General features: G+C 35.9%; 1 protein-coding gene across 1 annotated transcript in view; it reads right to left on the bottom strand.

Annotated features, from left to right (window-relative positions):
• EMB2730 (Ribonuclease II/R family protein) overlaps positions 1 to 12,947 on the bottom strand; it is a 230,898-nt gene that overhangs the window by 110,231 nt on the left and 107,720 nt on the right. The window contains exons 2-5 of the mRNA XM_089411263.1: positions 10,182 to 10,341; positions 9,771 to 9,884; positions 9,614 to 9,691; positions 9,387 to 9,518 (exon numbers count right to left, since the gene is read on the bottom strand). Coding sequence (XP_089267389.1) covers positions 9,387 to 9,518; positions 9,614 to 9,691; positions 9,771 to 9,884; positions 10,182 to 10,341 — 484 coding nt within the window. The remainder of the gene's footprint in view (positions 1 to 9,386; positions 9,519 to 9,613; positions 9,692 to 9,770; positions 9,885 to 10,181; positions 10,342 to 12,947) is intronic.

The raw sequence follows: 12,947 nt of genomic DNA, 5'->3' as shown, positions 1-12,947 counted from the left end.
TAATTTTTTATATTCGCATTTGAAACGTAAACTCACTTTTTCATAAGGTGATTTTAAAAAATCCATAAAAAATTTTAATTGAAGTTTAAAAGAGAGGTATTAAAGTGAAACTTTTGTAGTGGGGAGATAAGGTATATTTTAAAAAAAAATAGTGGTTTTTGGGAGAGATAAAGAATGTATAAAATATTTTTTATTTGGGAGTAATAAGGGTGAAGATTGGGATTAATTTTCTAATAAGGTTGATGTTTTAAAAAAATTTAGTAATAAGGTGTGAGTTTTGGAGTGATAAGTGTTTTGTAATTTTGGAGAGATAAGGAGTATATTTTGTATTTTTGAAGTAAGAAGTGATTTTGTATTTGGAGTGATAAGGGAAAGTTGTTGTAATTCAAAGTATTGTTTTACTTTGAGAGGGATCGTGTCACTATCCATTCAGATTTTGAAGGCGAGTTGTTTCAAAGGGTTGTCAGCTTGGCATTATCATTGCTTCAGATGTACTCAGTGATTAATAAAGATATCATATTTTTTGTGGTGATTGTGTCCTAGATCCGCCCGAAATTGAATAAGGGGATCTTAGGTACACGAAGAGTGTGTTGATGATGGTGTATACTTCATGTTGTTGCTTTTTTATTTGTGTCTAGTTTTAACATATAAATGATCTCATTTAACACACATAAAGTTCAATGCAAGCAAGCACAATACCTGTAACGAAATAGCTGCAAGGAAAGATAATTAAGCTCAACACATGCATTTGCATCACTACAACAAATAATCAAAGTTTTCAACATCGGTATTCTACCTCAACAATCAAATTCACTCAATACAATCAAGTTCATGAATCTGCAGACTCCAGCATTTCAAAGCAATGTCTACATCACTACAATCAAGTTAATGAATCTGTAAACTTCAACGTTTCAGAGCACAATCTACATCAACATTATTGAACTTGTAATCAAACTCAAATTGCATTGAATTGTAAGGGTGCATTCTCGGTTGAAGCCGACACCCAAGTCTTGAATTGAGTCAAATTGAATTCATTGTAGTGAGTCATTGGGTGCATTTTCGACAGTGTTCGACACCCTTCCTTTAAGCAGAATCAAGTGAATGCATGAATTTTAACTCTAAAGCAAACAAGCAACAAGTTCACATCTCCTGCAAGCGAGCGTGAGTATTCATTCAAGCAATTTGTGTCAAAATAGTACACAGTTCAAACCTTCAAGCGAGCCAGAGTGAAGTTCATTACAGCAACGATCAAAGCAACCAAGCAAGTTCAACTCTAACACCAATCAAGCAAGTTGAGATCGACATCAAGCGAGCGTGGCTATTCATTCAAGTGAGTGTGAAGTCATTTATGCAAATACGATCATCATCAATCGAGAAAGTTCTACAACTCTAGCAAGTGTTCCTAGCAAGTGCAATAAGCAACAAATCAAGCGAGCATACCATTCAAGTTCCATAGCAAGCGAGCCTGTCATTCAAGTAACAAAATCAAGTGAAACAATTCAAAGCACGACATCTACGACAAGAGAGCCTGATTTCAAGTGAGCAAGTTCAGATGGCGCAACATATTCAGTTGTTACACATTCTTCACAGTTTGATCATCTCCAGTGATGAAGACATGGTGCACATCAGCAAAGAAACTCTTGCTGATCTTTCACGGCATCTACAACAAACACATGAAACCATTGAGTTTCTTCAACTAGAGTCGCAACTACAAAGAGATGAGCTGCAACAAAAGAGCGCTTCTTCCAAGTCATTTAACCATACAGATGAAGATAATAATGTTGATTCGAAATCACTCATCCAAACAACTTCAAGTGTCGAAGTTGTTCATGATCAAATTCAAATTTCTTCCAAACCCATCATCAAGCCCTGGGAAGAGATTCAAAATAACAAGAATCGATGAGGCTTAGGATATGTCACTGATGACACCAACTTACATATCCCAGATTATTCCAAGCCAATTAAGTTTGTGAGTGCAGGATTTCTTGAACAACTCACCTCAGTAGGTTCTGAGAAAATTGCAGACAAACAGAATTGCACGCAACCTGAAGTTAATGTCCAACCAAAATGTTCTCATTGTCAAAGAACCGGTCATATGGAAGATCAGTGTTTTGATCTCCATCCTTGTTGCCATTGTGGCAAGCCCAATCATTCCTCAGAAAAATGTCGCAACCAACAAAAATCAGCCAGATTGAAGATACATTATGAATGGATCGATCCTTGGGAATGGTCATCCACAGTCAAACGCTTGTCTCAGTTCTACAACCGACTACAATCACACATAGTGCAGCCAACAGTGAACAGATGATGGTACTCTCATGCAGTTGAATGAGGGAGTACAACAGTGAAACTCTCCTACACCTGAAGGAGGGAGTTCAAATATATTTTGGAGAAGATTGTCTCTCCTTTCAGCTAACAAAGGGGGGAAAATGTCAATGAAATTGACAAGTGGTTGTCAGACTGCAAGTCTCGACAATAACAGCGAAGCAACCAGAGGGCATCTTCATCAGCCAGTGGGCATCTTCATCAGCAAGTGGGCATTTGTCATCAGCAGTGAGCATCAGCAAATTCGCCAGTGGGCGATCGACAGCCAAAGCAGCAGTGAGCAGCTTTCATAATAGCAAAAACAACATTGAGTTGTTTTTTGACATCTTCAGCCAGTGGGCAATCATCATCAGTAAACACGCCAGTGGGCGTTCATCAAATTGTGTCAATCGACACCGGATGTTGTTTTCAAACAAGGGACAGTTGGATCCTTTTGCGGCTTGGCACGTGATGGAGTTGTCAAGCAACATTCAGAGATGAATCAGGCATGCAGCTGATTCATGTTCTCTTCAGATTTGAGTTTTTTCCAGCATCCAGTTTTGGCGGTTTTCTTCAGGCAATGTTTTTGAGGATCAACATGAGAACTTGGAAGATGGTTCCTTGTTCTTATTTTGGATTTATCATTGAAGGGGGGAATGTTAGCCTCTCTCATAAAACAATAATAAATCAAAAAATAAATAAATTAATTAAATATTCCAAGTTAGGAATTTGTGCCTAACTCTTGGGTTGTTCCTCTAAGATAGGAGTTAGTTTAGGTAACTCCTATATTGGTGTGTGTCTGGTGAGAAATTATCTCAACCAAAAGTGTCTAAGATAGCATGCACTATCTTGAGAACACTGTCTCTCATCTATTTATTTGTAACACTATATTCAATTTTGTGAATGGAAAATGTGAGAGAGAATACCTGAGGCTTCAGCCTTTTTCCGCCAATATTTTGTGTGTAGTTTTTATGTGTGCTTAATCTTTTGTCTAAGTTAATTTCTTTTTTCAATACTACCCCCCCAAAAACCTTGTGGGGTTGTGATATTGCGATTTAGTGCAAAATCGTCAGGAAGGGCCGAAATTCATTAACAAAGGAAATGCTTGTGAAAACAAGGTCGGGTAGGCCTTTCTCTCTCTCCTACAGGTGCCCACATGGCAGCATATGATTGGTCCTCAAATCTGACAGGGCAGCTAAAGTCATAAATGGCGTGGCAATACGGAGGACACGTTGCAGTACGGATGCTGCTGTGGCAGATGACAAGTGTCACTCAGTTTCAGCATTTTCAGGGGTCCTATGAGGCCCTTTTGTCGCACAAAGTGTCTAGGCACCGCGACAACGCTCAGAGTAAGGGTTGTCACTCTAATCCTTACTCACTTCGTTTAGACTCTCTCTTAGACAAGTCAGGGGGGGTAGTCCCTATGGTGGATAAATGAGGATAGCCTATGAAACACAGGCTCTAGGAGACTTAAAGATGGATAACTTGACGAATGTAAATGAGTCCTGATTAACTGAGATGAATAGATTAAACACTAATACAACTAAGACAACCACAAAATAGAAATGATTATAGACCAGTGCCTTTATATTCAATTAACCGAAGACTAAATAAACAAGTTACCTAAAGCGATTTGTAATGTGGCAAAGCGACGATCATGAACAATTAATTGTGAATGCTAAAAACTTTAACATGCAGGGTATTCCAGATTTAAAATAATTTATTCTATATTTAAAATAATTTTCATTAAGAATTAAGATCCAAAAAAAATTTTCCAATAGGCAATATAATTTTTTAAAACATTAATCGCACTTGCCAATAGAGAAATCACTTACCACAAAAGGACAACAAGGGATTTTAGATGAACAATTTAATTATTCCTTAGGAAATTAATTTCATGTCGTAAAATGAAAAGATTAAATTTTTAATGTGACAAAAGTAACTTAAAAGGGTTAATAAATCAAAATTTTAATGGGCCACATTAAAAACTTTAATGTATTAGCGCAAATCCTCTTTTAATTTAATTCTTTAATAATCTTAAGTCACAAAAATGAAGATTTTTTAAACTTTAGACTTCTTAATTTTTTAATTTTTCAGGTTTTTTATAGTTTTTAATGTTTTTAATGTTTTAGCTTTTTTAATGTTTTAGATTTTTTATTTTTTAGATTTTTTAATGTTTTAGATTTTTTAATTTTTAGGTTTTTTAATATTTTAAGCAAAATCAAAAATAAAATAAAATAAATGAAATCAAAAATATAAAAAATAAAATGCAAAACAAAACCATTAAAATAGAACAAATGAAAAGTCAACCAAACAAAAACAAAGAAAATCAAAAAAAAAAATCAAAACCAAATCGAATTTCAAATGAAACTTGAAAAGTACGCTAACCCTAATGCATATATAATGCAAACGAAATAAAAAATAAAAAGAAAGTCGAACGAGAGTTTATGTTTGTAGGTTATGGAGGCTTGGACGACGGCGGAAAGGAGAGCTCGAGTGTGGAAGGGAGGAACGATAGCAGCGATGAAAGGCGAGAAGGTTAGCAGACGGGTAGAAGCGATGGACGCAGGTGAAGCCAATGAGGAGCTTGGCAACAACGGAGGCGAAGGGTCTCGACAGAGAAAAGAGAGGCAGCGAACAGGGGTTTGAGGGTTGCGGGTTGGACGGAGGAGAGAACACAAAGGGACGCAAACAAGAGCGAGAGAGATGGCTGAGGGAGCAACGATGAGGAAGCTGCAGGGAAAAGGACATGGGTAGCAAGGGAAAAGTACTACGGTTTCGAAGCAGTAGTTGGGAGGAGGTAACGCGGAGGGAGAAACCACGACGTGATGGAGGTGTGGGTATGGACCTGCAAAGAGGATAACGAAGCCGCGGGTTAGAGAGGCCGAGCAGGGATATAGGCAGCAAAAAAATGGCAGCGATGTTTGCTTGCAGAAATGGCGGAAAACATAGCAGCAAGGAAGAAGGTTGCATCATAAAAAAAAAATCGAATTTTTCCAGAAACCCCAAAAACGCAGATAACAAAAAGATTTCGAAATTTTCTAGAGGAGAAGAATGCAGCAGAAAATAGAAAAACCAGTCAACAGATCGAAAAATGCAAACAAATGGTAGTCATAAAACCTTTTAAAATATTTCCAGAAGTTCTGATTAAAATGTTAAATCCTTTTACTTCAGATTTATTCCTAAAACCCTCATGAAAGTTTCTAGATCGAAAATTGTTTAACCCTTGGACTGTAACAAAATTCAATAATATCCCTGAAAAATTACGTTGATAAACCCCAGAGATCCAAATCTTACCCTCCAGGGCCTAGATTTGAATTCTGCACAAATTTTCTCCTCAGATCTGTAGCTGCATAGACAACAAGAAACACCCAAACGATATATACAATGATAAAAACTAAAACCCAGAAAAACCCATGTTAGAAAATAATTACAAAATTTACAAACTGCACAAGAATGGTAGATCTATCAAATCTGAGGAGTATGAGTCCAACTCCACTCCTAGATCTGATAATATAAGGCTCCCAACAGCGAGATCTATCAATTTCCCACACACAATAAATTTTTTAAATTTTAAGGAGGCGCTAGCTCGAAACCCTTCGTGCATCACCAACAAAAAAAATCTTATGATAAGCTCGGGATTAATTTTACTGGGCTCTTCGGAAAACACGGATCGATAATTGGCTAATCCAACTGGAAACTTCCCCTAATGCCCGAGGATCTAAAATCAAGATCTCCCTGCAAAAACTCAATCCAACCATTAAAAATAAAGCGAGAAAATAATAATAAAACTCGGACAAATAGAGGTACCAGCTATTACGTTCAAAATTTAGATTATTATTCAAACCCCAGCAACTGAGCAAGATCCTGTACTCAAATCACTCTTTAGAAGCTATCATCAATGGCTTTAGAAAAAATTATGCATGAAAACAACCTGCTATTACGTTCAAAATTTAGATTATTATTCAAACTCCAGCAACTGAGCAAGATACCTGTACTCAAATCACTCTTTAGAAGCTATCATCAATGGCTTTAGAAAAAATTATGCATGAAAACAACACATATTACAGTATTCCCATGAAAAATAATACCAACAAACCTAACCCTAAAGTCTTTATTTATTATCTAGGAAAAAGATTACACAAGAGCTTTTCGCTAAGCACATGACTCAAAGGTTGGATGAATTGACTGACGAATGACTTCCTATTTAAAGATAAATCCTCCAACGGCTAGTTCGAGTGATCCTCGTCAAAGCAATCTCGATCGTTGATGAATATTAAAATTCCTTTTAATCTCATCCGTCGAAATATTTAAATATTTGGGGAAATTCGAATTTTTCAATTAAATGCATTTTAATTAACTCAAAATTTTAATTTTTGAGTTAATTTCCTCAAAATTTTGACTTTGACTTAACCCCAAGGATCAAAGGTTTAAAATTTGTCAAAATAATTAATTTATATTAGTCCCTAAGCCTCTTAGAATTTAATTTTCAAGGACCGACGAATTTTGCCTTTGGAGAATTTAAATTTACCTAGGACCTAGAATTAATTAAATTTTTGGCTTAGGATTTTAGTTAATTTTTGGCCAAAAATTTAATGAATTAACCTATGAGGGGATAAATTATTTTTCCAACCCTCAAGACATTTTACATCATGATTTTCATATTCTTTACATCATAAGGGGGAAAACCCATTTGTAATAAACCCTCACAGACTACCCATTACTGCGACACAAATATAATCCAACAGACTAAGCAATTTGTAATAAAATAACCTAAACAAATAGTTAGGATTATTCCCAAATCACTTCTACATAGACTCGATCTAGAACACTAGGACTTGCCTAAGATCCCAATGACAAAATCCATTCTGGCTTTCGGGTCAAATTGAAGGAAAACTCTGTCGACCATCCGAGAATGGATTGGTGAGACAAAAAACCTCCCAGAATGTAAATCATCACCAGAAAAGAAAGTTTACCTAGGCAATTACATACATGACACGGATCTGCTGATATTATTTACATCATATATATGCAGAGTGGGTTTATATTATAACATGATAATCAGTCTGATGATGATAGTTGAACAGCACAAACACATCAATTAGGCGCTATCCCTTTTGCGAAAAAGGGGATGTACTGCTATGGGTCGCTGACACGTAGTGGTCAACAGGGCCATTTCTGGGTGACATGTGTCACCACTTACAGGGCGACATGTGGCAACGATGACGTAACCCCACACAACGGTGATCGCACGAAGTGTAAGTTCTTTCACTCGCCGATACTACTTCCTACCCTGCAATTGCAATATGCGGGTAACCCTCCCGGATGCGATATGTTTTAGTGGTTCTACCTCAGGAGGATTTCGCGTCCGGACTGTCGGCCCGTGCTATGGAAAAAGGTAAAAGGTCCCCCTCTTCTGCAGTGCGATGGCGATGTCCTAGGTGGACCTGATCTCAGAGAATCACCAGCCGCAAGCTGTAGAAACTTGAAAGCAACTTAATGCATACAAAATTCCATACATTTCTCAGACTAAACCAAATGAAGAAACTTGTCTATTGTAAGTTATAACATTTATCAAAATGCACATCTAAAAAAGTGGCCAACCAAGATGAAAGACAAGACAAAGATGCAATAAACTATGATGTAGCCAAACTTTTACTACAAAGCAAACTAAAGCAGTCATGGCATTATACCCTAACGGAGTGTTACTCAATATGAAGATAGATAAGATCAAATACGGTTAATGTTACACAAATAAATGAAGAGACAAGAAAACAGTAACAAGAGATTATATTATATCAATATGCTTCTTAACAATGGCATACCTGGCTTTGTATATATATATCAAGTTCCATTATTCTCAGTAGGAGCAACTTAATCTTTTTAATGTAACATGAACTTAAACGTCATATGGTATTATCATGTATGACTTATTTCTCAATTTATTACATTAAAACACATTTATTATGGTGCTTAAGATCAAATTAGCATTATAATGTCTAACACCCCCTCTTAACTTTTATTTTGTTTTCCATTACTCCTGAGTATTAACAGCGCTCAGAAATTCAAATTTATCTGATCTGAAAAGAAATTTTCAGATCAATCATCAGATAGATAAGATCAAATACGGTAAATGTTACACAAATAAATGAAGAGACAAAAAAACAGTAACAAGAGATTATATTATATCAATATGCTTCTTAACAATGGCATACCTGGCTTTGTGTATATATCAAGTTCCATTATTCTCAGTAGGAGCAACTTAATCTTTTTAATGTAACATGAACTTAAACATCATATGGTATTTAGCATGTATGACTTATTTCTCAATTTATTACATTAAAACACATTTATTATGGTGCTTAAGATCAAATTAGCATTATAATGTCTAACAACCCCTCTTAATTTTTATTTTGTTTTCCATTACTCCTGAGTATTAACAACACTGAGAAATTCAAATTTATCTGATCTGAAAAGAAATTTTGGAGGAAAATGGAGAGATTAGCCACCAAAAGGAATGATTTTGAGGCAACCACTTCTCTTGATGTTGAATCCTTCCAATGCCAAAAATTTCTCTTTGAGCCAATTTCACTCCAGACACTAGTTAGGCCACTTATCCTTAAGAGGGTCGAAATAAGAGACAGAAAAGGTGTGAAATTCAATTTGTGGATAAGATAAAGGTTGATCACCAATTAGGCAAGGCTAGTGCCTAGTCATTTCTATTTTGTTGTTGTGTCTTAGTTGTATTAGTGTTTAATCTATTCATCTCAGTTAATCAGGACTCATTTACATTCGTCAAGTTATCCATCTTTAAGTCTCCTAGAGCCTGTGTTTCATAGGCTATCTTCATTTATTTAATGCTTGTAACTTTATGAGAACAAAATTGACAATTTACCTCCCTGATTATACTGTATGAGATCTATCACACTAATGAGAAAAGACAACTGGCATTCAAGAGCACGTGAATGTGACACTAAAATATTTTTTGTGAAAAAAAGTTAAAAACTAGAACAGGGAAGCCGAAAGAAATCAAATAATTTACAATACCCTTAATATTATATTGGCAATGGAATCACATATACCTGCGAGGTTGGTCGTGGCTCATAAACTAAAGAGAAACCTTTAGATTCACCAGCACTAAAATAAACTTCATCTTGTGATAACAAAACATGAGCACAGTAGCTTTCCAAAGGATCTGTTTTACCATAAATAATCTGCATTGCATTCAAATCATAAACATTACAGCAGGCATTAAAATTTTAGCAACATTCAATCTGCAATATTATAAAGATGTTGACAGACAACTCACCTCTGCTAGTTCTTCAGCAATGACCTTTTTCTCTTTTTCTAAAACTTCTCCCCATGCATACTCCAGAAGTGAAGGATCCTGCAGAAACTAGTTAATAAAAGCACAAATCTAAACTCTTCCCCTGAAATATAAGGACGGGTTATTAAGCTTAATTTACCAACAGATCTTTAGCTTTCAGAATAAAATCAGTTATCTGATCTGGCTGAAATTCTGCAGTGCCAGGAACTACATATGTAACCTGTTGTGGCTTTATAGAGAAAATTACTCCATTCTGTGACAACAAATTCAAATATTTAGAAAGCACACAGACTAAACAGGCTCTGACGATATGTCAAGAATGTGACTTGAAACATCAGCCCTAAAATCCTATCTCATGCAATCATGATGAAGTCCCAAACTTGAATGATAAACAATAAGTCAAAATTTCACTGCACAGAACCATTTATAACCCATGCTCAAGTAGTTCTAATAACAACAAACATATTCAAACGTCAAATACTAAACTCTAGTTATGTGTAAAGTGTACACTAAAATGTAAGGTTGTAACAAAAGCTCATAGTTATAAGACCTGATCAGAAACCATCCAGTTCCTCTTCCCATCTGGCTTTTGAGCAACTGCCAACAGTGTCCTATCATAATCCTTTTGAAATTCCAGCAAGATTCCCTTCTGTAAAACACGATTTTCAATATTGGTATTGAGTACTTCCTGACTTCCAGCTAACACAACCCTGCAGAAAAATCATTAGAATAAAGAACCAACTTTGAATTGACAATTATGACTTCAACCAAACCAGTAGCAAAATGAAACTGGTCAGAGAATGACCAGCCACAAACTGTAGAAACTTGAAAGCAACTTAATGCATACAAAATTCCATACATTTCTCAGACTAAACCAAATGAAGAAACTTGTCTATTGTACGTTAGAACATTTATCAAAATGCGCATCTAAAAAAGTGGCCAACCAAGATGAGACAAGACAAAGATGCAATAAACTATGATGTAGCCAAACTTTTACTACAAAGCAAACTAAACCAGTCATGGCATTATACCCTAATGGAGTGTTACTCAATATGGAGATAGATAAGATCAAATACGGTTAATGTTACACAAATAAATGAAGAGACAAGAAAACAGTAACAAGAGATTATATTATATCAATATGCTTCTTAACAATGGCATACCTGGCTTTGTGTATATATCAAGTTCCATTATTCTCAGCAGGAGCAACTTAATCTTTTTAATGTAACATGAACTTAAACGTCATATGGCTTTAGCATGTATGACTTATTTCTCAATTTATTACATTAAAACACATTTATTATGATGCTTAAGATCAAATTAGCATTATAATGTCTAACACCCCCTCTTAATTTTTATTTTGTTTTCCATTACTCCCGAGTATTAACAGCGCTCAGAAATTCAAATTTATCTGATCTGAATTCCTTAGTGAAGAAATCTGCTACTTGATCTTGTGACCTACAATGGACCAATTCCATCTCTTTGTTTTGCACCTATTATTTAATGTAAAGATGATGACTTTCGATTTTTTTTTACTGGTAGATCAGATTCTTTGTCATCCTGATTGCACTTTGATTTTCATAGTGCAAAGCTATTGGTTTCATTTGTTGAAGCTTCAAATCATATAAAATCCTATGTAATTGTTGCCGCAAAATCCAGCAGGTCTAGTGCCAAGCCCCATAAGGCAGAGCCAAACCTTAGGGCAACAATATAAAGGGTTGCTCCTGTCACCATAGCATCCTTTATCATGCTCTTTAGTCGTATTTTACCAGAAGGGAGGCTTCCCTAAATCTCCTAAAAAATATTCAATTGCCATGGCTCAAGGTGATAATATTAGCTCTAATGAATGGAATAAGTAAAGCAGAGACTAGAAAAGCCTACATATTCTATGCCAATGCTCAAGTACTCAACTCCTAGACCAAAAAGATGTCTGTTATATAAGTTAGGGTTTTGCTGATTTGCAATGATAGGATACACAATGTCATACAGCAGCCAAGGAAAAGGCCTATCAAAGATAATCAACAAAGGGGAGAAAGGCCTTCCAATAGACACGGGGATTAGGGTTTATTAATGGAATTTTATGGCTGAAAAGTATGCATAAACAGCAAAAGTGGGTGATGTCATCCCTAAAGAAGGAGGTTTCACCATGCAACAATGCTACATTTTGCTATTGTATAAATTATTGATGCAATTCCTAATTTATGAACCACAAACATTCAACACAACTTCACTTTTATCCAACTTTCTACCCTAAAACCCTAGTTGCTTGTTGCCGCAAAATCTAGCAGGTCTCATAAAGGGGTACCCTACAAGGCAAACACTAGACCAAGTGACAACAATAAGGTAGTCGCCCACTGTCACCATAGCCACTACCCTTTGCTCTTTATGGATTTTCACCGGTGGGAGGAATCCCGGTATATAGGTCACCTACAATAGATGTTCTAGGCTTAAAGGTTCAAGGTGACACAATAGACTTCCAAACAATGGCTAAAGTGCAAGGTTCAAATAATGATGAAGAGGCAATTTGCATCCCTTAGAGAGGCCAATCATGGCACCCTAGACCTAAGGTTTAATTGATAGCATGCAAAATGGGATATCCCAAGGTCAAGGTTTCAAGGAAAAGGTTTCACACAATGAGTGTCAGCAATCCAATGGAATTTGAAACCTTCAAGACACCCTCAAGTTGAAGCTTAATAAGCAAGGGTTTTACTGAGGGCAAAATAGCTAGGGCAAAAGAAATTTTGGAGGAAAATGGAGAGATTAGCCACCAAAAGGAATGATTTTGACGCAACCACTTCTCTTGATGTTGAATCCTTCTAATGCCAAAAAATTCCTCTTATAGCCAATTTCGCTCCAGACACTAGTTAGGCCACTTATCCTTAAGAGGGTCGAAATAAGAGAGAGAAAAGGTGTGAAATTCAATTTGTGGATAAGATAAAGGTTGATCACCAATTAGGCAAGGCTAGTGCCTAGTCCTTGGGTGCATGGAGTCTATGGGATTGATAGATTAGCTAAGTCTTGCAAGGAATAAGGATATTTTGAGGCCTTAGCACAAAACCCTAACTATTACCTCTGTGAGGATCAATATTCACTTGGGAGAGTTAATTCAAAAGTCCACCAAGGGGATTTCCATTCACATTTCATTCATGAGTAATGCATACAATGATGATATCCAGATTCTATACCATTGATCTTCAATAATAATTGGTGCAATAAAAAAACCCTAGATTAGCAAAACATTCCGTACATTAGACATAGGATCAAGATTTCATCCATAAAAGGCTCACTTACAAGCTAAGATGCATGAAATAATCCA

Source organism: Pinus tabuliformis, chromosome 3_1, assembly GCF_031772625.1.
Source record: "Pinus tabuliformis cultivar Carrire ecotype Pingquan chromosome 3_1, CPIR1, whole genome shotgun sequence".
NCBI lineage: Eukaryota > Viridiplantae > Streptophyta > Pinopsida > Pinales > Pinaceae > Pinus > Pinus tabuliformis.
This window is presented reverse-complemented; position numbering and strand designations above follow the sequence as displayed.